Genomic DNA, 27,957 nt, shown 5'->3' with positions numbered 1-27,957 from the left:
AGAGAAAGGAAAAGAGAGACGTGATTATTTGAACGTCGACATCTGAACATCAAGACGAGACCGGGAACGAATGAGTGGGCTTGTGATTGGTAAAGACGACGACGAAAAATGCTGACGCTTCGTCTTAACGAACTCTCTGTTGATTATGCGGGGTCAACGATGAACAGAGGAAGAAGAAGGAGAAGAACGACAACAATAACAACGACAACAACGACTGTGCCAAAGAAAATTATCACCGCTCGTTCTTACCAGAATAGCAATCTCGAAGGATGTAAAAGAACAAACAGAAAACGACGACAAGGTTGGGAAATGTACATATCCTCGTTCGCTGGGACAGGAGGATTTGCGTCAGAGGACGAAGAAGGGAAACGACGAAGAGAGCAAGCGAGAGACTTGGTTCGTAATTTGTTAGACGCGTCATTCTTATCGTCAAATACTAATGGATGCAAACTTATTCCGTGCGATCGACCACCGTCGTCTTTATTAACAGGGTCTTTGCAACTGACGTATCGAGAACGCTCGGTCCCAGATGTTGAAAATTCCTTTATGCACAAATGTCAATTAGTTTCGTCTGCTTCATCGTCACCACCCATGGCAAGAAGATTTAGGTGTAGAAAAGCGAACAAATACATCGCACATTTGTTCTTTCAGATTTCAAAGCACAGTGCTGAGGCGGATATTCAGCTTTCTCGTTTCGATTTGTTTCATGGACACGTGTTCAAAAACGAAGACGTCGTTGGCATTTTATTTCACGCAAAAGAGTACTGTCGCTTCGACGAGAATACGTTCAATGTGGATTTGGGGTACTGTCAAATTGAGAGCTATGTTAAATATAACCCAAAACAAATGGAAAAGAGAAATATTATATGGGTAGCTTCTCTCCAAAGAGGAGGAGGAGGAGGAGGAGGAGGAGAAGGAAGAGACGATGAGTTGCGCTACTCCATGGCAGTTCTCGATACTTCTCACTACTCCGAGCTCCTCTTCTCAGGTCAATCAGACTTTCATACAGTATACGAAGGCGACTTCGGCGACGTTCTAGGTGACGTGTTCTATTTCGATGCGTTGAAAAATCGGAAACCTCAGGAGCGAGTTATTGTTGCAACATCGACTAGTGCTAAAAATAGAAAGAAAGAAGGAAGTTTTGAGATTTGACCGCAACGCAACACAAATTTTGTTCGGTATCTCATTTACAAACGTTTTGATAATGGCTCGGACGATCCTTGACATCGCAAGAAAATGTGTAAAAAAAGCAGGTTTAGATGCTTACGAGCCGTCGGATGTGCCAGTCCGCGCGCTCCTGCTCGTGAAGATTGGTAAAAATGAAGGAGAAAGAGACAATATCGAACATGCAAAGACCACTTTTGAGAAGAAAATACTATCTGAAAGTAGAATAAACAGTGCAAAAGAGACGGGAAGAACGTACATATATACTGAATCTCGGACACTTTGTGCACTAGTCGATTCCTCAGCTGTTCAAATACGAAATATTATGGAAAATCTTTGCCGCGTTGTCGTTGGTCAACCCGGCCTCTTTTGTTTTGCGAGAGTTTTAAGCGTTTATAAAATACCGCCTTCTCAAAGTAAAGACTGCTTCCGCGATTATCAAACGAAAGTGGTTACAAAATCCGCTCAAGAACAGGAGCAAAAGCGTCAAGAAGAAGAAAAACAGCAAATCTTAATCGTGGAAGAACAAGCGGAAGATTTATCACGAAACATAGAAGAAGACGAAGCTTCTGAAATATCGTCGTCTTTCGAGGAGGGAGAAGAAAAAGAAGAAAAAGAGGAAGACCAAAGAGGGATCGCGAGAGCTGCGTGCATTGAAACGTGCGTTCGTTTGGGTTCAGGTATGCTCAAGAAAAAATCCAGAGTAGGTCCGATGAATTTTGATTTCGATAGTTTACTCCAATCCGAATTCATACCTACGCTTGAGGAATATCTAAAACTCTTCGCTAGTAAGCGTCTAATTCTAAACAGAGACGACGATTTCATCTTTCCTATTGTATCATAATAAGATCAAGTGTGTATTACTTTATACTATTTCTTATGCAGTTGCGTCTCTCTATTCTTTGTTGTTATTACACTGAGCGGTTTCATATGCTCTTGTCGATGTCTCTCTCTCTTAATTAATATGTATGTTAACTTTCTTGTCTCTTGTCTCTTCTCTTTATCACGCTTTTAATTCTTCTATTCGTCTACTTCAATTTAATCTCTTTCAAGCGTTCTTGCAAATAATCGTCCGAACTGATCGGTTCAGGATACCTGTTCGGTCTATCCTCTGACACGCACGACTCTAACGTATCAATCACGTAATCCGGGTTTGGATGCAAAAAATACGGCATCGAAAATCTAGGAATGTGCGCTCGTTCCTTTGGCGGGTTCACCACCCTGTGGGTCGTACTCGGCAAGACGTGATTGGTCAACCTTTGCAACATATCGCCGATGTTGCACGTCACACACCCTGGTGCCGGGTTCACGTCCAACCATTTTCCATCCTTCCTTAAGATTTGTAATCCACCTTCATCGGCTCCTAACAATAATGTAATCAAGTTAATATCCTCGTGCGCGCCGGCTCTGACGTGCCCCGCCGACTCTTCGGCGATAGGCGGGTAGTGAATGATTCGCAAAATAGAGTTTCCTTCGTCTACTTTATCGTCGAAGAAATGTCTGTCTTGCTTCAAATACACCGCTAACGCTTGTAAAACTCTGTTCCCAAGTTCATCTAAAGAGTAGAAAATGTGTTTCGCAGACTCTGTAAATCCTTCGATTTCGTTCACCTCTACGTTTGGAGGCATGAATTTCTCAAATTTATGTCCTTTTGTTGGTAAATCGCGCCCTTGATGCCAAAACTCTTTCAAATCTGATTTGGTCGCTCCTTTCGCGGTCTCCCTACCGAACGCAGTAAATCCTCTCGCCCCACCTTTCCCTGGCAAGTGATACTTCTCCTTCTCCTCTTGACTCAAATCTTCAAAAAAAGATTTCGATAACCGAAAAGCTCGTTCGATGTCTGTTTGCGCCACTCCGTGGTTTTCTAAGATGACGAAGCCGTATTTCTCATACGCTTCGCCGAGTTTATTCACAAACTGATCGAAATCAGTCTCGTATAAAGTCAAAGAGACGGTTGGGACGAAATCATCTTCTTCGCCTTCTTCTTCAACTCCTCCTCCCACGATGATGGTCATAGTCGTCCCTTTCTTTCTTTCTTTTTTGTCGTGTGCTTTTGGCTTCTGCTTGGTCCTTTTTTCGAATTTTTTGGTTGCTTTGCGGCAAAAGAAGGTAAAATTTAGGTTTAGAGCTGCTCGCTTAAACCATATCCAAGACCACGTCAGTCCTTTCCTGTCATCTTACCAGACAGAGAAAAAAAGCACACGACGCGCTCGAAGAACGAACACTCTACTCTCTTCTCACATATTCACACATCATCGTCTTATTTATTTGCATACTCTCATGATGAGCGTAATGATGATGGCTTCAGCCGAACCGACGGCCGCAGGGATGGCTTCGTCGTCGTCGTCGTCGAGAAGACGACGGGGACGAAGCTTCGTGACGGCTTCGGTTTCATCGGCTTCATCGTCGTCTTCTTCGTCTTCATCACATCCGACCACTCGTTCTAACACGAGAGAACGATACGGCGCTAATGTCAACGCAACTGTCACTCACATACATTCGAGAAGAGGCGGACTGCTTGCGGCGAACGCGGCGGCTGGGCCGGCGCCGGATTTCTTAGTCGCCAAACTCGACGCCAACGAAAAGATGCACAAGGAGTTGATGGATAAGTTAGCCGACCCGGCGGTCCAAGGGGACTCGAAGGAGTTTCAAAAGGTTTCCAAAGCCATGGGGGCGCTGCAAGATGTTGTTCACACGTATCAGAAGTACAAGGAGTGTTTACAAGGGAGCGAGGAGGCGAAGGCGATGGCGAAAGAAGCCGCCGGAGACGACGAGATGGTCGCCATGGCAAAGGAAGAGGCGGATAGTTTGATGCAAGAAGCAGAGACATTAGTCGACCAGTTGACGTTATCTTTGTTACCAACGGATCCGTTGGACTCAAAAAATATTATGTTAGAAATGCGAGCGGGGACCGGTGGCGACGAGGCGGCTATCTTCGTTGGCGATTTGCACAGGATGTATACTAGATTCGCGCAAACGGAAGGATGGAAAATGGAGACGGTGTCGTCCTCGTCCGGTGATTTTGGCGGATATAAAGAAATCGTAGTTGAAATTAAAGGCGAAAACGTGTATTCGCAATTGAAATGGGAGGCTGGAGTTCATCGAGTGCAAAGAGTTCCGTCGACAGATGCGCAAGGTAGAATCCAAACGTCGACGGCAACTGTCGCGGTGATGCCGGAAGCGGACGAAGTTGAAGTTGAAATAAAAGACGAAGATTTGGAAATCCAAACTGCGAGATCCGGTGGAGCGGGTGGCCAAAACGTGAATAAGGTCGAAACGGCGATTGATATGTTCCACAAACCGTCCGGAATTAGAGTTTTTTGCTCCGAGCAACGAACGCAGTTGAAGAACCGCATTCGAGCCATGCAAATTTTAAGGAACAAGTTGTTCGAGATACAGTTAGAAGAAAGAAACAAAGAAATAGCAGGGGCTAGAAAAGCGCAAGTTGGTTCTGGCGCTCGGTCAGAAAAGATTCGCACGTATAACTGGAAAGACTCGAGAGTTTCTGACCACAGATTGCAAAAGAACTTCCCGCTCGAAAACTTTATGAACGGTGAAATCAAAGACTCCATCGCGTCTTGTCAATCTCTCGAGCAACAAGATCGGTTAGCGGAGTTGAACGCAGAGTTGATGGCGGAAAAGTAATGACGTTGATGAACTTTTATGAGTATTGTAACGTATGAATACCGAGCTCTTTCTTCTTCCTCCTATCCCATCGCATTATCGTTCTCGATATATTTTTAGAATTGTGCTTTTCTTCTCACGAAAACAAAACGTTCAGAAAGTACTTCCTCAAAAAAGTTTGACCCGCTCTCGCGCTTTCTCCTTCGAACACAAGCACAATCGGCATGGACGATGATGTAGCAGCGAACGCAACATCTCATTCACTCCGGGTCGATTTGAAGCGTAACTATGGTTTAAACAGCGTCAGACGTGACAATGTCGCCTTCGTGGACCACGAAACCATCGCGTTCTCCGTTGGAAATTTGGTCCAGTTTTTGCGCGTAAAAAATACGACCGCGAAAGAAGGGGAAGAGAACTTCTTTATGCGCTCGCGTCGATTACGGGGGATTGGGGCAATTGCCGTGCATCCAGAGCGAACATTTGTTGCGCTCTGCGAAGGTGAGATCGGTTGCGTGAACGAGAGGAGAGAGGAAGAGGAAGAAGACGAGTGTGCTCGCGTCGACGTGTACGCGTATCCGTCTCTCGTGTTGAAAAAAACTTTAAGAGGAGGTGCGAAATCGAAATACGCGCTCGCAAAATTCTCGCCGGATGGGACCATGTTAGCAACGGTTTCGAGCGCGCCAGACTATTTGTTGACTATTTGGAATTGGGAAAACGAATCGTCCATTTTACGTTGCAAAGCGTTCTCGCAAGAAGTTTTCGGTTTATCGTTCTCACTGACTGTATACGGGCAGTTGACGACGTGGGGGACCGGTCACGTTAGATTTTGGAAGATGGCTGATACTTTTACCGGATTAAAGTTACACGGATCACTTGGGAAGTTTGGAGCGGAGCCATTGTCGGATGTTTGTGCGACGTGTGAATCGGGCGATGGAAAGATAACTTTGAGCGGGACAGGATCGGGTGCGATATTGGCGTGGAGTGGCGGATTAATCGAAACTAAGTTTTGTATCGACGAGGAGATTACATGTCACGATGGCGCGATAAACTCCATGCATTTGCGCAGAGTCATGATGCGGGATGAAATGCGAGAGCAACAGCAGCGCGTGCAACTTATTACTGCGGGAGAAGATGGATACGTGCGAGCCTGGGATGCGGATGAAATTTGGACCATTGTGGAGACGCCGGAGACACCGTTCGTGCAGAAGATCAAGCCAATATTCGAGTATTATCTCGGGGACACGGTAAGCTGTAAGAATTTAATCGTCAGCGACGATAGCAACAATAACAAGCTCGTCGTTCAGAACGCATGCGGTAGTTTACTCGAATTAGACCTTGCTGACGGAACATCGCAAGAAATATTTGAGGCGCACTCAGGGGCAATTGCGGGATGCGACGTTTCCTTCGTGAGCCCGCATTTTTTCACAACCGGTGACGATAAGACGGTTCGATGCTACGACTACTCTCAGTGCAAGCTTCTTTTCACGTCAAGATTCCAAGCGCGAGGGACTGTTTTGAAAGTCTTCCCGAAAGTAGTAGATACGTCCTCGCGGTTAGTTTTAGTTGGTTTCAGTGACGGTGTCGTTCGCGTGCTTTTACGAAGCGAAGCGTCGTTTATAGTTTTAGAGAGCGTCAAACCACACACAGACGCCATCGTATCGATAGATTGGAATTCAGAAGGGTCCAAATTTGCGACTGCATCGAAAGATAAGACGATATTCTTGTTTACTGTGGAAGCGAAAGGAAAACTTGCGCCGATTGGTTTTGTTCGACTCGATAAAGTCCCAAAGCATATCGAGTACGATAAGTCAAAGAGTACCGCAGACAAGAATGTCATAGACATTCATTTTCAAAAGAAGGGCGATAAGGTAGCTCGTCTTCTTTCGACAAATTTGCCGAAGATCAGTACGGATACTTTCGAGCTCGAAGCCTGTTTCGTATCGATCGAAAATACTTCTGTCGAAGAAGTGTGTTGTTCGCAAACCTCTCATTCCGGCAGGTTTCTAGTTCAAGGGTTTGTAAATGGTTCCGTATCGTTGCGTATTTTGAATCAAAATAGAAGTGAAGAGAAGGAAGGCGAAGAAGAGGCTGATTTCGCTCATGAGGAGCAAGTCTGGGTCGAAAAGAAGGTTCACGTATCGAAAATTACAGGTGTAGCTGTAACATACGACGATCAATATCTCGTGAGCGCGAGCGAAGACGGATCGTTGCTTTTGTTTGAGTTGAAATCAAAGTTTGGTTCTTATAAAGTACCGGAAGGATTGCGTGAAAGTAATTTAGATTATGGGAAGGCAATCGCTGAAGATATCGAGATTGACGAGTTTCCTTCTATGGAGCAAGCGAAAACGTTGGCGAGAGAGTCGCAGATTTCCAACGACGCAGAGAAGACGAGAAAGCGAACATTAGAGAAATTAAACGAGCTTCGTAAAGAATTTAAGTCGTTGATCGAAGCAAATAAGAAATTGAAAAGTGTTGACATACTTCCTGAATCTGCTTTTGAGGTGGATGTGGATCTTCTTGAAATCATGAAAAAGAAAACAGCTGTCGATGTCGAACGCGGAGAGAGAGAAATGGCATGTAGACTTGAACGTGCTGAAATTATTCTAGAAAGGCTTAAAAAGCGGTATCGAGACGATGTTGAAGCTTGTTGTGAAGAGCTGCATGCGCATTTTGAAGCGAATATCGATGATGAAGCGACGAGTCGATACGAGTTTTCGTGCGAGTCCTTCAGTTTGATGAAAGAGGACTCCAGCGAGGAGGACGAAGACGAGGATCAAGATTTCGACGAAAGGGCCGTATTACCAGCCGGAGATGCTTCTATAATTTCTGACGAAACTTCCACAATCACATCAAATGTTGAGGCTCCGAGAGTGAGCGACATTTACGAAGAAATTAGCAGAGAAAAGAGCGATCTCACATCTCAAGAGATACGAAGAATAGAGCGTCAAAAGCGATCGGAAGAGATGGCTGCGTTCGAGCTCACAAGACCAATCGACGAGTCCGAAACGAATATCGAAGATGATTTAGAAATAATCGAAGCTCGCAACCGCATAAGTGATTTCCCGTTGAAGTCGGATCCTCTAGCAACGATAGTGAAAGAAAAGCGAGCAAACGTGGAATTGAAAGACGATGCGTTGACTCGAGTCAATGCAAAAATTCGAGAGATAAAAGTCGCGTTCAATGCAGAGTTCCAAGCGTTGAAAGACGAAAGCGCAACACTGCCAAACGACGAATACAACGATAAATTAAGAAAGTTGTGCCTATCGAAAGCAATAGCGGCGCGAAAGTGCAAATCTCTCGAGTTGCAAAGATTCATTCTCGAGCGTGAACTCGAAATAATCGAGAAGAAGCACGACGCCGGTGATATAGCCTGGGAAAAGAAACTTTACGCTGCCGAAGAGAACATGCGCGCAAAGAAAGCGTCGGTAAAGAAATACACGAAACGATACAAAGAACGCGAGACTAATTTGATCCACGCCGACAACGCCTTGCAGAATTTGATGAAAGTTTATGAAAACAGTTTACCGCCAGGCGCCCCGAGAGCCAAACTGTTCAAAGTGTTTATGCGCGACATTGAAGATGGAATCGAAGAAAAATGCCCGACCGGATGCGAAGAAGACGTATACGAAAGAGTGGTGCAGTTACGGACGAAGCGTCGCGAGCTCGAAGCGGCAAAAGTCGATGCCATGAACGAGTCCGAGAAAGCGAAGACGTTTTTAGAAGAAAAAGTAAAGGAGATGGAAGTTGCCGTGGCGGCTTTGAAAGATACTACTGCGGATAAAGAAGTGTTCGAGAAGAAGAAGCAAGCAGATCTGAACCAAATAGAAATTTACGTCACTTTGAAAGCGCACGAGATTCTTCATTTTGACGCAGACTCGACGGATTCCGTTTCGAGTGTGAAGCTGGGATCTGCCGAAAACGGTTTGGTTTTTGCAAACTCGGCGATCGAGAAGTTGAAGCTCGAGATTGAACATCTGAATGGTGAAATATCGTCCCTTAAAAAGTCCCAGCAAGAACTGAAGAAACAATTTGCGGCTTTAGAGATTGAACGAAAAGAAGAAGAAGTGAAAGAGCGCGACTTAGAGGCGAAAGAGATAGATGTCCAGATGCGAAAATTTGGTCAAATTGTCGATTTAGACGCGTTGGACACCATGGCGAGAGAAGCGAGAGGGGGCGAAGAATTGAAGATTAAGTTAAGAGCGCAGGAAACCTATCACGCGAAAGAAGCTGCGGAGTGGAGAAAGTCCATCCAGCAAAGTAACGACGAGTACACAGCGCTCATTGAACAGCACACTTTGCTTTTGCAAAAAATAGCCGCTTCGAAAAGAGCGCTATTGACGAAAAAGAGAGGAGCAGTTGCAAGCTAACTACGCGTAACTTTTAAGTTTCTGAATGATGAAGACTACTGTAAATATTAATCTATTCTGCTATAATCTAAAGCGTGCGTTAAAAATCTATCTATAAAAGTGAAACAGAAGGCGGAGCAGTTGCAGTTCCGTTTTGCGGGTTGGTTTGTCCTCCTCCTCGTTCAGAAACGGTCAAGTCCTCAAAGCCTGCAAAAGCGTCGTTCTGATTATTTGGCACTTGTTGTTGCTCGAACATCTTCATCCGTTCCGCTATGCTAACTCCTACTTTTGGCAGTTGCTCTCGTTGATTTCGCTCTTCTTGTTCTCCATCGCTTACTTCTTCTGCTGTCGTTTCCATCGTCGTTTCTGTCGTCTTCGTTATCGTGTCTTTTTCTTCTCCCTCTTCGCTCCTCCCAACGTTTTCTGTTTCTTTTGGTCTTGTTTTTACAGGCATCGCTTTTGACACTCCTCCTCCAAATGCAATCGCCACCGCGACTTTGAACTCGGCATCTGTGAGAGACAAAAGCTCCAACGCAGAAGACGACTTCTGTTTTTGTTTTTGTTGTTTTTGTTTTTGTTGTTGTTGTTTAACAGTTGTCGTCACCGTTGGAGTTGGTTTCAGAGTTTCTTCTTCTTTCCCAGCGTTCTCAAAATCACCAAAGTCGTCGTCGTCGTCCTCCAAAGCGTTCTCATCATCGACTGACATTTGTTTATTCGCGCTCTTCTTCTCTCTCTCTCTCTCTCTCTCTCTCTCTCTCTCTCTCTCTCTCTCTTTTTCTCGGGCTCTCGCCGCACGTAACAAATGATGAGAGAAGAAGAAGTTTTATGACGAGAGGCGGGCTGAATTTTTCTTTTTCCTCTCTGCTTTTTCCTTGTTGGTTTCCTTCATTCAGCCGACGCCTGTGAGCGAAAGAAAGGCTACAGAAGGAGAGAGAGAGAGAGAGGAAGAGAGAGAGGAAGAGAGAGAGACGAGGGAGGAAGAGAGTTTTGAGAGGAAAATAGATAGATAGTTAAGAGAGTAAAGAAGATGACAGACACTTGGCAACTTTCCGCGGTGGCGAGTTTAGTCGAGGACATCGACAAGAAAATTCTCGTCGTTCTGAGAGACAACTCGAACATCGTCGGGACGTTGCGATCGTTCGACCAGTTTGCGAACATTGTTTTAGAAAACGCGGTGGAACGAATGATCGTTGGAACGCACTATTCAGACGTACCTCTCGGATTATACATCGTGAGGGGAGAAAATGTCGTTTTAATGGGAGATGTAGACGAAGCCATCGAGTTGAAAGGATTGACGTGGGTCGAGAACGACGAGATTCGACGAATGAAGGATGCGGAAATGGAAGCGGACAAAATGCACGGACTGATTGCGAGGAATTTGGACATGTTGTTAGACGACTAAAATGTCACACAAATCATTTCGATGTCTCGCTCTGAAATAGAACAAGAACGGTAAGTATATTTTTATATCGAGCGCGCGATGCGGAGTATGTATATCGCACGTATATGTGAAATAACAAGAAGAAAAGCTATGATGGACAACATACCATGCTAATACTGATACTCCGTCTTTTACGGGCGTTGTAAATGTAAACCGATCGATAGGACTGAGCTTTGCCCTGTTATATAATTGCATATATGTGCGAATACATATCTCTCGTTGTTGGTAGTAGCTGCAATGACGAACTTTGCACGTGGAAGTGCTCGTGGTGATCTTCTGTGAGCCAACGATAATAACCAATGGATCCTTCAGAGCAGTCTTCAAAAACATTTGTTTCGCTCGTTTTATTTTGCGCACGTTGTTATATCTCTGACTCACGTCCGTCCTTTCACCAATTCACGACTACAGAGCAGGAACAAAAGAAAAGGATAGAATTCACACGAAAAAGGAGCGCTTTTTAAAGTTCCGTGAGTTCTCATAGTAATACAAAGAATAAGTTCCGGAGCGTTTTTGTTGTATATCCGAGTTATAAATTTTCATTTACAAAGCTTTATTCGTACAAAGTTTTACAATTTAGTTTTCTCCGGGTAGCTCGCCATTTCGGCAACACCACACATACCCGAAGGACTCTCAACATCTCTCGCGATCCGGATGTAGCCTCCTTCTCCCCACTGCTCGCTCCACGAGTTTTTAATTTTCCAATATTTCTTCGTCGCGCCCGGGATGATGACGTTTGAGCTGTTGTGATCGATGCCATAACCAACGACTAAAACGCCATGGTCAAGCTGCGTGCCACAATCTTCGGCGTGATACACACCTCCTCCGTATAATTGGAACGATCGCTGGTCGGCTTCAATCGCAACCGAGACGGGCTGTTGTGACACGGCTTTTTTCAAAGCGGTTTCGTCGTTCGACGGCACGTCGTTAAATCCATCGATCGAGGCAATGTGCAATAAAGTTTTTCTCGTTTTGCAGTCATCGAAGGAAGCCTTGTACTGGTACTGCTTTTCGCTGTCAACGCCTCCGTTTTCAACGATCCATTCGAAAGCATTATCCATTAAACCACCATTGCAGCCTTGATTGCCTCCTTCTCTGGCGCACGACACCAACTCTTGTTCGGACAAAGAGACGAGCTTTCCAGTTCTAATCGCGTTTATGCCTTCCACCGCCCCAATCGCGGAGAACGCCCAACACGACCCACACGAGCCTTGATTTTTTGGCGTTGTGATGACACCTTCATCGACCCAATCGATAGACTCCGGCGCTTCCACTCCTTCGTATTCCCACAGGGAAACGTCTTTGGCCGCCTCCCCGGAATCTTTCTTTCGCCGTAAAGATTTTTTAAACCCGAGCATCTTTCGGTACTCCTCTCTCGTGTGCGCGGCAAACTTATTCATCTCGACGTAATGCGAGACTTTCCCGGCGACATATTTCGCGTTGTGTTCGAGCACGAACAAATAATTCTCTCCGAAAATCTTTAATCGTTTCAATCGTTCCTCCGCGTTTGCGATTTCTTTATCGTATTTCACCAACCACGCGTCAAAGGCGTCCTCGATCTTACTCTCTCGGAGAACTCGCTTATCATCATCGTTTCGCAGAACTAACTCGACTTCATCAGTCTTCTCGTTGATGGTATTTTCAGGCTCGAGACGAATCGCCGTCGTCGCGGTCGGGAGAAACGAGAGGGAAAGAATCGCTAACGTCGTTAAAAGGAGGAAGAAGAACGACTGATGAAGTGCTGGTGTTTTCTTCATCATTTTTGTCTCTTCGCGTTTCAAACCGTTGTTTTTGCGACGTCGACGGTGCCTTTCTTAATAAATGAAGTCTTTTTCTTCTTCTCTTTAAGAAAGAATCACTCGCGTTTTGCGCGCTCGCCCGAAGAAAGAGTTGAATATGTTGTGTTCTATTTGTGCGCGTGCGTGCGTGCGCGTGTGTATATATTTTAAACGCGCAAAAGCGAAAAGAATAATAGCGTGGAGACGAAGTTTTTTATTCGTTTCGAAGCGACAAGCGACAGAGACTCACTTTTTCAGTCACGCGAAGGCAAGACCCAAACGAGCAAATTCCAAACAGGAATCTTTCGTCAGAAACAGAAGTTCGTCCAGTGACATAGAGAACGAAAGGTACGCACACACAGTTTTGTTACGAGCACACAACACGCGTGCACGCGTCGAATAACACTCTCCAAACGCAACGATATCGCCATTTACGGCGCGTTCGATTCGCGAGCGTGGATACGTAGTGAAAGACGATTGTCTCCGTTGTTTTCTTTTTGCGCGCGTACATTTTTTGCCTGTGTTTTTGACCCTCGCCGCGAGTCCGGAAATGCGTGGGTATTGGGTACATGCGAACGTATACGTTGAGATTTAGGGCGGTAAACAGAACGTTTAATCGCGTTTACGTTTGATTACGCGCTCTTTTCTGTTGACTGTTGCGTTTGTGTGTCGCCAAGTAGAGCGCGTTCGAGTTCCATTCTTTGGACCCAAAATGGGAGAAAAAGGCAGAGAAAGAAATGCATGACACTTTTGATTTACACACTAGTTATACTCACATCTCACTCTTTACGTCTTTCCTGAACAACAGATGCCGCCGAAAGCGCCAGAGTCAAAGGCCGCGAAGTTAGCGAAAGCTGCCGCGGGGGGTAAAGCCAAAAAGAAGAAGTGGTCCAAAGGGAAATCCAAGGAGAAGGCGCAAAACCAGGTCTTGTTTGAACAATCCACTTACGATAAGTTACTCGCGGAAGTCCCGAAATACAAGATGATCACCGTATCCATCTTGTGCGATCGTTTGAGAATCACGTGCTCGTTAGCCAGAAAAGGTATTGCTATCTTGGTCGCCAAGGGTTTGATCAAGCCGGTCGTTAGACACTCGCAACAAGACGTTTATACGAGAGCAATTGCCGAAGCGTAAAACAAATATACTACATTTATTAGAGTTGGATTAGAAAACATAGCTTAAAGAAGACTATTATTCGTGTGATGAATACATATCATATCATATAATTGTTCGTAAACACATTAATATATCATCGTTCTGTGAAACATGCTTCCCCCGTTCTTTTCCTTCTCGCGTCTTGCCGTTTTCTTTATTTTTTGCAGACGAGCGAAACGTCGTCACTTCGCAGACAAACACATCTGATTATCTCAACGCTGAAAAAGAAACGATTCTTTGCAGCAAATGTCACGTGGAGTCACACAACCTCTCGCATCCATCGCAGAAGTCCGCAGGTTTACTCGTTCTTCTCGTGTGCCCTCATGCACGAGCAACGCTGCCGCGACTTCTTCTTCCTCTTCTTCTTCTTCCCAAAAAAGCAGTTACGAGTCGTCGCATTGGAATGAAAGATATGAGAAAGAGTCACACGAATGGATGTGGACGTTCACGGATGAAGAAAATGACGAGATTGAACTTGCCTTGCGACATTTCAGAGCTACAAATTTGGACGTAATGGACGTTACCGCGGAAACATTCCCGTTGAGTTCGTCTTTTCAAAACAAGCTATTGGCTATGAGGGACGAAATCCTCCAAGGGAGAGGTTTCGCAGTGCAAAGAGGACTGACCGTGGGGCGATATTCGAACAAAGATATTTGCACAATATTTTGTGCGATTGGAAAAATAATGGGCATACCAGTGAGCCAGAATAAATTCGGTCACGTGTTAGGGCACGTCTATGATTTAGGAAATGATCCGCTTTCGCCTTCAACACGACTGTATACGACCAGCGCTGCGCAACCTTTCCATACTGATTCTGCAGATATAGTTGGGTTGCTCTGTATTCGAAATGCCCCAGTGGGAGGTGACTCCCAATGGGTATCCTCTGTTCGCTGCTACGAAGAGATAAAGAGAGAGCGAGCAGATTTAGCAGAAGTTTTGTTGCAACCGTTTTTTGTTTCTCGAAAAGGCGAGATACCACCGGGATGCGGGCCTACTTACGAGATGGCTGTCTTTCACGAAGTAGAAGACGATCGAACGGGCGAGAAAAATATAATCGGTATCTACGATCGATCCTTCATAGACGCAGCTCAGACGATAGAGGGAACTCCAAAATTAACTAGTTTACAAATCGAAGCCTTAAACTACCTCGACGCGCTCTGCGTAAAACGACAGATTGAGATGCGCTTACAATCTGGAGACATCCAATGGCTGCACAACCACACGACTTTCCACGCGCGCAGCGCTTTCAAAAAAAGCGAGTTCCCGAGACATTTATTGCGCCTCTGGCTTTCGCCCGAAAACGGAATTAAACTCCCAGACGCGTTCAAAACGAGATTCAACTCGACTGAACGAGGGAGTCCAAACCGCGGCGGCATCAAAATCAAGGACGATGTGAAACTCGTTTGCCCGTTAGAACCGTAGTTTTTAGTAGACACACACCATTTGTACCTGTACCAACACAAATTCATATTATTTTTATAAAATTGAAGGCACCTGTAACAAAGTAACGCCTCAAAAATATAATGTCGACCAGCGGCGGATACGGTGGTAAAACCATCGTCGTCACCACAGCGGCAGTTGGTGCGTTCGTTGCCACCGTCGGCGCCGTGTTTGCGTACACCAACAGCGAAGAGTACCAATCTTCTTCCTCCTCTTCTTCTTCTTCCTCATCGAATTGGAAAAGAAAAATCCTCGACTCGTTTTTAACGACCTCTTCGTACGTGACGAATAAAGCGAGTCAAATGAAATCCGAACACCGAAGAAGAGAGAAGAAAATGCTCACGACTCAAATGTGGTTCGATGGATGCGACGAGTCAGGCCGTATTGTAAACCCAGAGGCCATGAGGAAGATTATCATCGAAGGCGGTATCGAATCCGCGTTGCGTCAAGAAGTGTACCCGTTCTTGTTGAACATAAGGGACCCGAAGGACTCCGCGGTGGAAGTTGAACAGGCGAAACAGATGCGGAAAGTCAAATACGACGCGTTGAGGAAACGATGTAAAGAGCTGGAACTGATGATGAAGAGTGGAAAGGCGTATAGTAAAGACTCGTTACCTCCGAGAGATTTGGGCGTCTTCACGGAAAATGCCCCTGTAATCAAAGCGGATGCGCCGAGAACGACTTTTGTATACGGAGAATTCGCGGCAACGTACGACGCGTGCGACGACGCGAATACCGCCGCGCTATTAGAAAAGGATTTGAACGTTTTGAGTAGTGGTGATAAAAAGAATAGTAAGAAAAAATCATGGGAAGTAGTGCAGACACAGCGGTGTCGGAAAATCTTGGAAGCTTTCGCGCTTTATGATCCAACAGTTGGGTATTGTCAAGGAATGAACGAGTTGGCGGCTGGATTTTTACGAGACTGCGTGGATGAATCCGAAGCGTTTTGGTGCTTCGCGCATTTTACTTCCGGAGCGTTTAGAAGTCATTTTGTCATCTCCGGACATGCGCATTTAGACGGCGGCATTTCAGAACGCTTGCTCGCTTTGTCGACAATTTTTCAAATATGCGATAAACCGCTTTGGAAACATCTCCACTCTTTGAATAGCGAGAACTGCATGTTTGCATTTCGATCGGTTGTTGTGTTACTTTCGCGTGAATTGGACGTCTCTTCAACGATATTTCTTTGGGACGTGTTGATGGCGACGAGAGATTTCGCCCCAACTGCTGAAGCGACGGCGATGTCGGCGGCTGCGGCGGTGTACGAAGAACGTAACAATTCACAATTCGATGGCGACTCAGACATTTTAGAAGTTTTAACGGTCGGTGGAGGACGATTGTTTTTACACGTCGTAGCAGCTGCGTTTCTAGAAATGCGGCACAGTGTGTTTTCCTGCAAAAATTACGACGACCTGTTGCAGCTGTGTAGCCGCATGCCAGCGCAACAGTTTAGCGTTTCGAGACTCTTGGCGAAAGCGAAGGTATTGCTCAGCAAAACAAGAGGCGTGGGCGAAGCAAAAGTTTCCCAAAACGTGGCGGCAGCCGCGCTTTTTTAGTTTTTGAATTAGTATCGTTACAAATAATTTACGGCTTTATCGCCAACCGCATACTCGCCTTGAATGTCAGTAGGCGCCATTTTCGAACCTTTTTCAGGAATGCCAGACAAATCGACGCATTTAACCTCACCTAACTCAAACGGATAATCTAAATGGTGTCTCCCCAAATCGGTTCCATATAACGCCGCACAAAAACACGACAGTGTATCCGCATGCGAAACCAATACGATATCCGTGCCGAAATATGTAGCCTCTAATCTCGTGAACGCTTCGAGCGTCCTTCTGTACAAATCTCTCACCGACTCAACGCTTGCAGACGGCTGCAAAGAGTCCGACACAGGTGGAGGCGTCGATAGAGGATCTTTCAAATCATTTTCCCAGACTTCTTTCCAATTTGATTGGTCCTGGAAATCTAAACTTCCCATCTTTCTCGGGTCCAACAAACCGCTGAACTCTGTCCTCACTTCGCTAAAGAGTAATCCTAAGTCTTCTCGCATAACCAGCGCCGTTTGGAACGACCGCTGAAAATTACTCGTGTATAACCACGACGGCGAACCGTCGTACTCTTCGACAATAATTCTCGCAGCTTCGTGCACTTGTTCCACGCCTTTTGCGGTCAATCCGTAAGTGGTGTCATATTTATAACTCGGATTCGATAATATCTGATTTCGTACGTCTAACGTACTCTCCCCGTGTCTGACGAGGAAGTATCTGTTGTGCAATCGACTGGGTAAATCAATGAACGCTTTCGCTTCTTCCGTGTTGTCGTAATATTTCGTTCCTAAAACCAATCCACTCGCTGCTAACAAAGCTTTCCGTCTGTTCGTCGTCGTCCTGGTCGTCTTCTCGCTCGGAGTAACCACATTTCCAATCGGGGACGAACACGAAGCGCCTCTCGAATTCAACCGGCGATTAGATGAGCGATTCTCTCCTCGTCGTCGGTTTGTGCGATGTTCATCATTTCGAAATAAACCTCTTCTTCTTTGCCTGTTAAATACGTATGCTGTTTCTACCTGGGCTGCTTTCGTCGTCGTCGTCGTTCGAGTCATCGTGTTTGCGAATATTTAAAAATTGAACCACCTCAAAGAGCAAAAGATATGACGAAGGACAGAAAAAGTGAGAATTCAAGGAAAAGCGCGGGAGTGCACAGCCAGCACAGAGCGACAAAAAAAGGTGCACGGAAAAAATTAAAGAGAAAAAAGAAAGAAGAATGGGGAAGAAACGACCGCCATCTTCGGATGAAGAGGAGGATGAAGAGGACGAGGAAGAGGAAGAGGAATTAAACTTGGAAGCGTTTGAAGATTCAGAGGAAGAAGAGTACGATTCAGACGTGCGTATTTCGTAGAAATATATTTGTAAAGCTTTCGGAATGCAAAAAGCAGCCGCCATTGGTTTCTTTCTTTTTATCCTTCGCGTTCCTCTAACGCGCGATTCTTCTCTCATCTCTCCTTCGCTCGCGCATTGGTTTATACGCATTTTGCGCGCATAACTGACCCATCTTCTTTTCTCTCCTTTTTTTAAATGCCGACAAAACAAACAGGAGGAACTCGAAGCAGAAATGAAAGCGTTAGAAAGCATACAAGCAGATCGACGGAAACAGCAACACTCGAATCACCCCTCGCACTCTTCTCGCGACGCGAACAAAGTTTTCGTCAACAACAAAACGGGATTGAAGCAATCTTTGGAAGATTTTCAGTGGACGAATAAAGCGAATTGGTTCGACCATCTCGTCGTCGTTGGAGAGAACAGAGAGGAAAAGTTAGAAACGGTGGATGATGATCTCACTCGAGAGACGTTCTTTTACGAACGGGCGTTGGAGTCGGCGAACCAGGCGGTGAAGAAGTTGAAGAAACTCGGAGTTCCAGTGAAGAGACCGCACGATTATTACGCGGAGATGGTGAAATCGGACGAACACATGAAGAAAGTCCGCTCGGAGTTGATGTATGAGCAGCAACAGTTAGAAATTAGAGACGAGAGACGAAAGACGAGAGAGGCAAAGAGATACGGCAAGCAAGTCCAAGCCGAAAAAGTGAAGCAACGAACGCTGGCGAAGAAGGAAGCTATTAAAGACTTAGATAAATGGAGGTCGCAGAGGAAGAAGTCTGGGTTCGCAGACGACGGGAAGGCGCCGTTTGAAGGTGCCGGCGGAGATGTGAAGAGAAAAAGAGAAACCCGAGACTCTAAGTTTGGTTTTGGCGGCAAAAAGAGGGTGCGTCGTTTTATTTTGTGTTGTTCTTTCAAAGAATTCGTCTCGTTTCTTCCATTTCGTTTAGGCGGATATAGGGGGTGCTGCCCGCATCCCCTGCATCAATGCGACTGGGGCATCGAAAACTTCCACGGTGTATATCCCTGCTCAAACGCCTTACATAGACCGGCGGTTGTAGGCGTCAGCAATTTATTTTGTTTTCGCCTCCCTAACCGGGGTGAGCATATTCCATTGCCTAGGCAAAGCGGCGTCGCTGCAGTTATGTCACGGGACAGACCATGCTATCTATATTCTTCTTCTCTTTCTCTTTCTTTCTCGTTTACTTGTTTAGTCCTTCGTCATCCATGAAAAATATTAACGACGCGTTCATCTCTGTTCTATTTCTTTTCTACACGCAGGGAATGAAACGAAACGATAAGAATTCGGCAAGGGACATGTCTGATTACAAACCGGCGAGTTTCGATCGAGGAGGCAACGGCAAATACGCATCCGGCGGCGGTGGTCGAAAAGGAGGTAAAGGAAAGAAAAGATGAAAAAACTTGCTTGAAAGCCAACTACAGTAGCATTTGTTATTAGCATTACCTTAATTATACACAATACATTTGATTTAATATTCCTACAACTATCACGTCAAAAAGCGCTCGTCAAACTTCCCATCCGCGTCGAATCTGCATTCGTCTTTCTTGCCCAACAAATTGTATCTATTACTCGCTACCGCCGTATACACTGTATCCCGTATAAATGTCGGCACAAACGCATTCGCAACTTTCGCAAACGGAGATAACGGTATCCCGTAAAAGTTCCCGAGTTTTGCGCCGATCCTTAATACCGCATCCGATTTGAAATAGAATTTTAACTCGTTGTTGTTGTTGTTGTTGTTGCTCTGTCCTTCGCCTTTTTCGACCAGCACTATCGAGCTGATATCATCCCGTCTCTTCCCAGCTTTCTCTAATAACGTTTTTCCTAGTTCCGATTGCAAGGCTGCGAACCGTAACGCGCCGTCTGGCGTGTTGTCCGTATCCAAAACGAAATTCACTCCTCCGTGGCACAAGTTACACACGCCGTCGAATAATATTACCGGTCGAGAATCTGAATCGGAGAAAACGTCCTCGAGAAGGTTGGTTTTTGAGAACGATGACGACGACACAGAAGCTTTGACGATGTTCTTCTTTCTTTTCGATGAAGATGACGTTGACGAGAGTCGACGAGAACTTCTTCTCGGTGTGTTCTTCTTCGTGATTTTGTTCGTCGTACGATTCCTCTTTGAATTGAACGTCATTTGTGATGCGCGAGTTGTACATTCCATTGACTCTCTCTCGCTCTTTTTCTCTCTCCTACGTAGGAGGTGTTCACGCGCGGGCGAGAGGAAAAATGAAGAGAAGAAAGAAGCTTTTGGTTGGTGAATGCTAAAAAACACTAGTCTTTGGTCATTATTAAATTAAAACGTTTCGTCGTCAAAGAACATCTCGCGCTTAGCTAAGTATGGCACCGAATCTGGGTTGTATACCCAAGCGACCAATGCACCGTTGGAGCTATGAATCGTGAGTTCTCTCGTATCTTCGGTCCCGTCGACGGGGTCGTTGTACGCTTGGATAAATTTACTCATCGGTTCGATGAATGTCTCTCTGGCGTGTTCTTTCAAACCTTCCGCGGACATCATGTACTTTACGAATGCAGACGCGCGTTTAGAAATTTTTTCGCATTCTCCTGGGTTTGATTTCGCCCAATTCAATTGCTTGTCTAAATCCGACAAGTCTGTGCTCACCGGAATGTAATGTTTCCACGCCTCGATTTTGCCATAAAACGAATCTTTCATTGGAGTTTCGTGATGAAAGAGAACCCCAGGCATGCCCATGGCCCAAAACGTTGTCTTCCACGAGGTCCCACCGCCACCGCCGAGATCCAGCAAGTACTTGTACTGCGCGTAATCGCATGCCGTTTTCGTTTCCTTAGAAAATGTGGGGAGCGTATTTTCAATACACAACGTCGGCGGCGCGTTTGGGTTGGAATCTGTGAATTTAATGTCGTAATCGTCTTGGTTCACCGCCGCGTGAACAACCGCGCGTAAGCGTGGTGGTAGGCGATCGTTAAACGCTTTCCCGCTGTTACTCCCAGAATTAAGAATGGCGTTTACGATGTCTCCAGCGATCGCACCGCAGAGATTGTGATTGTCTAAAAACTTCGTTCCGCTCGTCGTTCCTACAGACGGGTACATCTCCAAAAACGGCCAGTCGCTCCCTCGCCAAAACATCTTCGGTATCAAACTATCAAACGAAGCCGTACTTTCTGTAAACATTTTATCTTCCTTACACTGTCCTGGACTACTGAACCACTCGCACTGACCATACTGCTCCGGCGCAAATGCGTGAGCTATGCACGGTGTAAATGGCAAAGTTGGCGCCTGGATCAATCCGGAAATCTTCGAAGAATCTTTTGGCACGGTGCCAAACGAAAATATCGGCGCTTTACTCTGTCCACATCCGCTCGCGCTATCGACGCATGCGTTTCGAGGGTAATCCTGTGTCGCCCACCCGAAGTGGATAGGTTTGTCCACGTCCGAAAACTCTGCTTTCATGACCGCTTTTATAAACATATCTGCCCCTGTTGAACGGTCATCGAGACTTTGTGCCCCAGATGGTGTAATCGTCCAAGATTGGCCATTTTCTTTCGACCCTCCCCATTCAAACACGTGCATCGGCATTCTCATTTGCTCCGGTTGCGTCAAGTCCCTCGCTTCCAACACGTCCTCGTACGATATAGACGACGGCGCTTGCCAATCAAAATCAAACGAAGAACGGCTGTCTTCTCTCACTGAATCGAAGCTGCTCTTCAAAAACGATCCCATAGCGACTAAGGCGCACCCACCAACCGTAATCATAAACATGGTGTTGCAAAACACTTTCGCAGTTATCCCGTCCTTTTCCTCTAAATCCTCGGCTTTATTCAGACCATCATTTCTACTCCTACTTCTCTTCGACGACGAAGACGACGATGCCAACAAGCTTTCTCGCTCTCGATTCGAGCCTATTTCATTTCTATACCGCGTTGTCATTTGTTCTCTATTATTCTCCCTCTTTCTCTCAACAAAGAAGAAAAAAGGGTGTCGTTTTGCGGGGGGGGGCTCTTTTTATTGGAAATGTGCGCGGCCTCCTTTTTTACTGCCGATGGGTGTTGTCCACAGAACGAGAGAGAAAAAGAAAAACAAGCGCGCCAAAAGCGTTTGTTCTCTCGCGCAAAAGGGTAAAAGTGGCAAGAAAGCTTCTCTTCTCGCGTCGGTCGATCGCTTTTGTGTGATGTGTTGTTTTCAATGCGAGGTAAATACACACAGGCAAAAGCGCGCGCGCGATTATTTTGAAGTACGAGTGAATGAAAGAGTGAAAGCTTCTTGTGTGTTTTTGTCGACCCCAACTGCCCAAAAAAAGAAGCAAAAACCACAAACAGAACGAAAGAAAAACCACAAGGATATTACAACGTAATAAAAAGCACTTGATGCATTATTAATGCCATCATCAAAATCTAAATGAGCAGCCGAAGTGGTGGTGGCGCGATATTATTAATCTCCTCATCGGGCGCGTTGTTCTCGAGAAGCCCCTCTACTACCGCGACGAGGACGAGGACGAGGACGAAGACGACGACAAAGTTTGTTCTTCTTCAACGTTGTTGTTTTCATCATCAAAATCATCATCGAAAAGAAATGGGAAACAGGGCGACGAGGACGGCGAGAACGAGAACTGGTTGTTCAACCATGAGGGCGTCGGCAACGAACGAAACGGATCTTCAAAGCGACGACGACGATAGTGCTGTTATTAATGAGAGAAGGAAAGCAAAAGTATTAGTCGTTGGCGCCGGGGCGTCTGGTTTAGTCTGCGCGAAAGAGTTGCGACAACGAGGACACGAGGTGAGAGTTTTTGAAACGAAGAGTAACTTGGGCGGCGTGTGGTTACACGCCACCGCAAATAACGAGAACAAAACCACGAAAACGGCCATGTACGATTCGTTGCGGACGAACTTACCGAGAGAGGTGATGGGTTACGAAGCATTTCCGTTTATTGCTTCTTCTTCCTCTTCTTCATCCGTCGACGCGCGACGGTTTTGCTCGCACAAAGAAGTACAAGGGTATTTGCAAGAGTTTGCAAAAAACTTTAGACTGTTCGATGTTCTCGAGTTTAACACGACCGTGAAAGAGTGCAGAAAGAAAAAAGATGGGGAGGAGAAATTAGCAGAACGCGAAGAAGAATTCGGCCCGAAATGGACGGTGAAATATGAACAAGGAGAGAAGAAAGAGCTCAAGCGGGACACGTTCGACGCCATCGTCGTGGCAAATGGACATTACTCGAAACCGAGAAGTGCTCGGTTTCTTGGAGCAGACGTGTTTCCTGGAAAGCAAATGCACTCATCGACGTATAAAGAACCTTCGGTGTTCACGAATCAAAATGTCGTTCTGATTGGCGCGCAAGCCTCTGGCGAAGATATCTCGCGAGATATCGCAACAAAGGCGAAGAGTGTGTATTTGAGCGCAAAGACATGGCAAAATGCAGAGTGGGGGTCGAATCCAAACATATCGGAGAACTTGTTTCGGAAACCAAACGTTAAAGCGCTTCTAGAGAACGGTTCGGTAGAATTTGAAGATGGGAGCGTAGTTGAAAACGTCGATGCGATCGTGTACTGCATCGGATACGAGTACGATTTTCCATTCTTGGATCCAAAAGATGCAAATTTTTCAGTCGATGATAATTACGTCAATCCTTTGTATGAACACTTATTCGTCCCGGAAAACCGATCGAGTTTATCTTTTGTCGGTTTGTGTTGGAAAGTAGTCCCGTTCCCACAGTTTGAGTTGCAAGCGAAGTGGATTGCAAAGCTTTTATCTGGGGAATTGAAGCTACCGCCGACGAAGGAAATGAAGATACACGTGGAAAATTTCGAAAACGATCGTAAAAGTCAAAATATCCCCAAGCGGCACTGGCACTGCTTAGGCGCCGAACAGTTTGCATATAACGATAGAATAGCCGAGTACGCCAAGGAAACAAAATTAAAGGAATGGAGGTGGGAGATGTACGAAAAAACAGGAATCAATAAGAGAACAAACCCAGAAAAGTACCGAGAAGAACACAACGACGGAGAAGTTTTGGAGAAAGCAATGAATGAAGAGTTGACGATGATGATGATGAGCATCAGCAGCGAAGGCACTCGTCGAGGGGACTCTCAAGTCGTTAACGCGCTCGCAAAAGAGAACGGAAAGGAGAAAAACGAAGCAAGCAGCGATCCCCCGTTATCGGCATCTGAAAGAGAAATAGTAGAAAGCCAACTGAACGCTTTATCGGACTCGCAAATGAAACAAGTGAAAATTTACTCTTCGCTTCTGTTGGAATGGAATCAGAAAATGAACTTAACTGGCGCGAAAACAGAAAACGACGTCTTGGAGCGTCACGTCGCAGACTCACTATCCATCATAGAAGCCATTGAAAATACGTGTCCTAATAGCAAAGACACCTCGAAACCGTTCAAGATAATCGACGTTGGCACGGGCGCTGGATTTCCAGGAATGGTTTTAGCCATCGCACGTCCGCATTGGGAAATATCCCTCTTGGACTCGCTGCAAAAGAGAACTAAATTCTTAGATCACGTTGCCGATTCGGCGGGAATAAAAAATGTGAAAACAATTTGGAGCAGAGCTGAAGATGCGGGTAAATTTGAGTCCGAACATCGCGAACAGTTTGATGTTGCGACGGCGCGCGCGGTTGCCGATTTGCGCTTATTGTCGGAGCTTTGCATTCCGTTCGTGAAAGTCGGTGGCGCTTGGATTGCGATGAAAAATCAATCTGGTTTGGAAGAAATTGAATCGGCGTCAAAAGCGGTCGAGATATTAGGTGGAGAAGCGATGTCGTATCAGGAAGTTCAAAGTATTGGTCCGGATGGAAATTTGCGAACTGTTGTGACAAGTTACAAGCTCACGGAAACGGACAAAAAATATCCCAGAAGGGCGGGCACTCCGCAGAAAAAACCTTTATGATGCTTATAGAGCGCGCGATAGTAGTAAATATAGCATTAGCTAATTGTACCTAGGTACCACGTATATCTAGAAGTAATTCAAAATTCGAATAAGTTAACGGTGAATCCATTTTCTTTAGTATTTTGCGAATTAAAAGAAGCTAGCGATTTTAGAGAACACGTTACTTTGCTCATTCGATTCGTCTTTGAGATCTTGAATAACGCCCCAATCAACTTCGCCCTTCTCTGCGTCTCGACCAGATCCTCCTCTCAAAGCGGGTAAACTGACCGGTAAATAAGAGAATCGTAACGTTTCGCTCGCAGTGGAGGTAGTGCTGGACGTGGGCGTTCGTTTCTTGCTCGCAGCTGTGGACACGTCTTTGTGCAACTTGTATAGTTGCACAAAAGAACCGAGCAACACGGAACAGCGAACATAACATCTTGCTTCATTTCCCCATAAATACGGTTCATACGTAGCCCAGTCGATTGGATCGAGACCCTTGATGAGAGATTGTGTAATGACTCGCGCCTTTTCATTTGCGAGCTTTGGAGCCTCCGGGCTCGGTTTCATGCCACCGGCCAAGAAATCGTGGACCAGACGTTGATCGAAGAGCATTTGTAACGCCCCTTTCTCCGATAACTCCGTATTATTAAGGAGCTGCACTTTTTTAGAAACTGATGAATCCGAAAGTCCGAGAAAGTTCGCATAAGCGGACATAGCACCATTACCAAGTGCATCGGCGAAATGTTTCAAGGCTCTTTTCGACAGCACATGTCCTCCCGCTTTACTCACAAGTCTCGAAGCCTTGTGCAACATTTCCAAAACATAGCTCGATGGTAACGCCGGAAGCTCGATGGTGACATCGTCGGATGTTCCAAGAGCGATGGTTTCCCAATCGTGTGGAGCATGAGCCAATTCTAACTGATCGTCGTTTAACAAGTTTTCCTCCAAGTCTTTCACACAGAGAGAAGATACAAAGTCGACCCAAATGCTAAACGCTTCGTCCGATGCTAAAAGCAAAGCTTCGTTCACTTCAGTTAATATTCTATTACTTTCACTTTGCCGCGGTATTTTCGAAGCAGCTGCTCTACCGCTACCACTACCGCTCGATGTTTTGACATTGTACCACTCCGACGCAGGTCCAAGAATGAGGGCGATCTCGCCAGAGTGCGTCGCGATAACATGCGCAAGTCTTCCGCACAACAAAGCTTTTTCGACGACAACATCTTTCGTGCGATTTCGTTTTACAGAATCTCTTTTAATCTCCGCAACCTTTTGGCTCAAAAACGAAGAAAAGCCGACGATACCTCTCGCCGCTTCTCCTTTCACGAAAGGCTCTAAAAATTGAATGCGTTTCTCGTCGTACGCCGAAGTAGAATATGAGCTCGCAGATTTCCCGCCGTGTCGAGCGAGTAACAAGGCGTCCTCTCGCGCACTTTTCAAGCTCTGATCAATTTTTGATGCCAAAGTGCGAGCTAAACTCAAACCTGGAGGAGCTCCGGAGGTGTTGCTATTATTGGAATCCTCAGTAAGCCAAAAGTCTGTGTTTTCTCCAGCTTTGATGTTTTCCATTATCGATTCTTCTTTTAAGGCGTCATTGAGTAATTTCCTCGCGGAAACATGCGCTAAAGTGTTCGCGAGTAAAGTTTTACCGCGCTCTAACATTGGTTCCTCGAAAAGAGTCGTCAAAATATTTATATCCTTATCGAGAAATGCGAGCGAGAATTCAGACCACGTCGAAGTCGTTATGGTCGCATCTTTACTTTTCTTTCCAGAACTCAACTTTTTCAGATGCGCTCTTTCAACCTTTTCGCACGTTTCGTTTGCATTTCTTTCTGCTTCAGCTACGCGTGAGCACTTATCTAACCCCTCAAATACCTTCTTGCCCCTAGCTTTCGCATCGGCGGCAACATCAGCGAGCCAACTTTGTATGGATGAAGAAACGCTTTCCTTCGATTCCGCCACTGTGCTCCTCTCACGAGCGCTTATAGATTCGTGCCACAATTCGTCTTCTCTTACTGGTTCAGAAACGCCTGAAAACTGAGAGTTCCCTTCCATTGGTCGTTGATTTAATGTCTGAAAGAACAATGGCGTTCCTTTCTCGCTATCTTCGTTCTCAACGAAGAGTTTTCGAGCTAACCTAGTTGCTTTTCGAATCTCTGCGCATATTAAACCTAAAGCTTTTCCCAGCCTGAGCGCATCTGATTCACTGTTCAACTTGCGCAAACTCGCTCTAACCCACGCCCGTCTCGATTGTAGCAATATTTGCAACAGTACTCTTGGTTCTTTAATGTCTTCGACGACGTATACGGCACACAAAGCCGAAGCAACTTGCTCCGGCGTGTCCGTGACGCGTTGCAAAGCCAGACGAGATTTTTTCGAGATTTGCCCGGAAAACGAATGCAACGCGTTCGCTTGCGCGGTGATCAATGGAAACGTCTTAAAGATTCGCTCGTCTGCCTTCATCTTCTCTTGCAAGCACGCCAGAATGATTTTACTCGCTCCGAACCGTTTCGCCGCTTCGTAGCACGATCCAGCTTCCAAGTATCCCCAAATTTGCTCCGGAGAGTCCACCAAGTACTTCACGCGAGACCCCGCGGCGTATAACACGTCTCGCAACTCTTGATCGATTTGTTCGTTTTGATTTTCCCCCCTAGTTCTGTCCGCGTTGTTACCGCTTTTGTTCGTTCTCGAAACTTCCTCTGCTTCTTCGCTCACGTCTAACGTTCCAAACACTTTTACCAACTCCTTGATTTCTGTGATGCACTCGCTCAACTTTCCCGTTTCTTCGCTCATCTGCACGAGATCGTCCGCGTTCGCGATGGCATCTTTATAACTCGACCCGATAATTTGCCTCAACTCTTCTTGCTTATCGTCGGCTTCTTTCCGAGTTCGAACTTCAATTTCTCTCACCTCTTTCACCGAACGCGATTCGAAAATCTCTTCGACTGCTTTCAAGACTTGAGGAGAGAAGGTCTCTTGTTGTTGTTCTTTTTTGGTCGTTTCCTTGCCAGCGTCGCCGTTCATCGCCTCGAACGCGGCGCCGTGGGAAGACGCGGACGCTTTGTTGGCTTCCATCTTCTCCTCGACCATCATCATGGTGATCCTGCGCGAGACCGAAAAAAAAAGTGAGGTTGAGCAGAAGCGCTGAAAAAATGAGAAAAAAAAAAAAAGCGGCCGAGGTCCAAAAAAATTTAAGTTACACACGTATATATTAATACAGGTGGTACCGGGTACCTCATGCGTATTTTTATTCA

The 27,957-nt window shown here is 45.8% G+C and overlaps 17 protein-coding genes across 17 annotated transcripts; 10 read left to right on the top strand and 7 right to left on the bottom strand.

Annotated features, from left to right (window-relative positions):
* Positions 1-309: 309 nt before the first annotated feature.
* On the top strand, positions 310-1,152 carry Bathy07g03100 (predicted protein; the record flags this gene model as incomplete). Its single annotated transcript, XM_007512018.1, has 1 exon — positions 310-1,152. One exon carries the CDS (start codon positions 310-312, stop codon positions 1,150-1,152), a length of 843 nt encoding a protein of 280 aa, XP_007512080.1.
* A 52-nt stretch (positions 1,153-1,204) lies between these two features.
* Bathy07g03090 (unknown protein) lies at positions 1,205-2,008 on the top strand (the record flags this gene model as incomplete). Its single annotated transcript, XM_007511787.1, has 1 exon — positions 1,205-2,008. The coding sequence occupies one exon, from the start codon at positions 1,205-1,207 to the stop codon at positions 2,006-2,008; it is 804 nt and encodes a 267-aa protein (XP_007511849.1).
* A 184-nt stretch (positions 2,009-2,192) lies between these two features.
* On the bottom strand, positions 2,193-3,179 carry Bathy07g03080 (2OG-Fe(II) oxygenase; the record flags this gene model as incomplete). Its single annotated transcript, XM_007512057.1, has 1 exon — positions 2,193-3,179. One exon carries the CDS (start codon positions 3,177-3,179, stop codon positions 2,193-2,195), a length of 987 nt encoding a protein of 328 aa, XP_007512119.1.
* A 283-nt stretch (positions 3,180-3,462) lies between these two features.
* Bathy07g03070 (peptide chain release factor 1) lies at positions 3,463-4,809 on the top strand (the record flags this gene model as incomplete). The annotated part of the gene is made up of 1 exon (XM_007511940.1): positions 3,463-4,809. One exon carries the CDS (start codon positions 3,463-3,465, stop codon positions 4,807-4,809), a length of 1,347 nt encoding a protein of 448 aa, XP_007512002.1.
* Positions 4,810-5,012: 203 nt separating this feature from the next.
* On the top strand, positions 5,013-9,155 carry Bathy07g03060 (hypothetical protein; the record flags this gene model as incomplete). Its single annotated transcript, XM_007511987.1, has 1 exon — positions 5,013-9,155. The coding sequence occupies one exon, from the start codon at positions 5,013-5,015 to the stop codon at positions 9,153-9,155; it is 4,143 nt and encodes a 1,380-aa protein (XP_007512049.1).
* Positions 9,156-9,246: 91 nt separating this feature from the next.
* Bathy07g03050 (unknown protein) lies at positions 9,247-9,840 on the bottom strand (the record flags this gene model as incomplete). The annotated part of the gene is made up of 1 exon (XM_007511983.1): positions 9,247-9,840. The coding sequence occupies one exon, from the start codon at positions 9,838-9,840 to the stop codon at positions 9,247-9,249; it is 594 nt and encodes a 197-aa protein (XP_007512045.1).
* Positions 9,841-10,161: 321 nt separating this feature from the next.
* Positions 10,162-10,536, top strand: Bathy07g03040 (U6 snRNA-associated Sm-like protein LSm1; the record flags this gene model as incomplete). Its single annotated transcript, XM_007512215.1, has 1 exon — positions 10,162-10,536. The coding sequence occupies one exon, from the start codon at positions 10,162-10,164 to the stop codon at positions 10,534-10,536; it is 375 nt and encodes a 124-aa protein (XP_007512277.1).
* Positions 10,537-11,141: 605 nt separating this feature from the next.
* Positions 11,142-12,332, bottom strand: Bathy07g03030 (predicted protein; the record flags this gene model as incomplete). Its single annotated transcript, XM_007512091.1, has 1 exon — positions 11,142-12,332. The coding sequence occupies one exon, from the start codon at positions 12,330-12,332 to the stop codon at positions 11,142-11,144; it is 1,191 nt and encodes a 396-aa protein (XP_007512153.1).
* An 826-nt stretch (positions 12,333-13,158) lies between these two features.
* On the top strand, positions 13,159-13,485 carry Bathy07g03020 (predicted protein; the record flags this gene model as incomplete). Its single annotated transcript, XM_007511864.1, has 1 exon — positions 13,159-13,485. One exon carries the CDS (start codon positions 13,159-13,161, stop codon positions 13,483-13,485), a length of 327 nt encoding a protein of 108 aa, XP_007511926.1.
* Positions 13,486-14,019: 534 nt separating this feature from the next.
* On the top strand, positions 14,020-14,928 carry Bathy07g03010 (taurine catabolism dioxygenase TauD; the record flags this gene model as incomplete). The annotated part of the gene is made up of 1 exon (XM_007512043.1): positions 14,020-14,928. One exon carries the CDS (start codon positions 14,020-14,022, stop codon positions 14,926-14,928), a length of 909 nt encoding a protein of 302 aa, XP_007512105.1.
* Positions 14,929-15,029: 101 nt separating this feature from the next.
* Positions 15,030-16,375, top strand: Bathy07g03000 (predicted protein; the record flags this gene model as incomplete). Its single annotated transcript, XM_007512148.1, has 2 exons — positions 15,030-16,329; positions 16,368-16,375. 2 exons carry the CDS (start codon positions 15,030-15,032, stop codon positions 16,373-16,375), a joined length of 1,308 nt encoding a protein of 435 aa, XP_007512210.1.
* Positions 16,376-16,519: 144 nt separating this feature from the next.
* Positions 16,520-17,551, bottom strand: Bathy07g02990 (predicted protein; the record flags this gene model as incomplete). Its single annotated transcript, XM_007512192.1, has 1 exon — positions 16,520-17,551. The coding sequence occupies one exon, from the start codon at positions 17,549-17,551 to the stop codon at positions 16,520-16,522; it is 1,032 nt and encodes a 343-aa protein (XP_007512254.1).
* Positions 17,552-18,060: 509 nt separating this feature from the next.
* Positions 18,061-19,056, top strand: Bathy07g02980 (predicted protein; the record flags this gene model as incomplete). Its single annotated transcript, XM_007511941.1, has 1 exon — positions 18,061-19,056. One exon carries the CDS (start codon positions 18,061-18,063, stop codon positions 19,054-19,056), a length of 996 nt encoding a protein of 331 aa, XP_007512003.1.
* Positions 19,057-19,333: 277 nt separating this feature from the next.
* Bathy07g02970 (predicted protein) lies at positions 19,334-19,987 on the bottom strand (the record flags this gene model as incomplete). The annotated part of the gene is made up of 1 exon (XM_007511915.1): positions 19,334-19,987. The coding sequence occupies one exon, from the start codon at positions 19,985-19,987 to the stop codon at positions 19,334-19,336; it is 654 nt and encodes a 217-aa protein (XP_007511977.1).
* A 159-nt stretch (positions 19,988-20,146) lies between these two features.
* On the bottom strand, positions 20,147-21,760 carry Bathy07g02960 (predicted protein; the record flags this gene model as incomplete). Its single annotated transcript, XM_007512227.1, has 1 exon — positions 20,147-21,760. One exon carries the CDS (start codon positions 21,758-21,760, stop codon positions 20,147-20,149), a length of 1,614 nt encoding a protein of 537 aa, XP_007512289.1.
* Positions 21,761-22,453: 693 nt separating this feature from the next.
* Bathy07g02950 (predicted protein) lies at positions 22,454-24,721 on the top strand (the record flags this gene model as incomplete). Its single annotated transcript, XM_007511959.1, has 1 exon — positions 22,454-24,721. The coding sequence occupies one exon, from the start codon at positions 22,454-22,456 to the stop codon at positions 24,719-24,721; it is 2,268 nt and encodes a 755-aa protein (XP_007512021.1).
* A 129-nt stretch (positions 24,722-24,850) lies between these two features.
* On the bottom strand, positions 24,851-27,799 carry Bathy07g02940 (predicted protein; the record flags this gene model as incomplete). The annotated part of the gene is made up of 1 exon (XM_007511961.1): positions 24,851-27,799. One exon carries the CDS (start codon positions 27,797-27,799, stop codon positions 24,851-24,853), a length of 2,949 nt encoding a protein of 982 aa, XP_007512023.1.
* Positions 27,800-27,957: the final 158 nt, after the last annotated feature.

Source organism: Bathycoccus prasinos (genome assembly GCF_002220235.1).
Source record: "Bathycoccus prasinos genomic : Chromosome_7".
Taxonomy (NCBI): domain Eukaryota; kingdom Viridiplantae; phylum Chlorophyta; class Mamiellophyceae; order Mamiellales; family Bathycoccaceae; genus Bathycoccus; species Bathycoccus prasinos.
The sequence above is the reverse complement of the archived record's forward strand: the minus strand, read 5'-3'. Positions and strand labels throughout refer to the sequence as shown.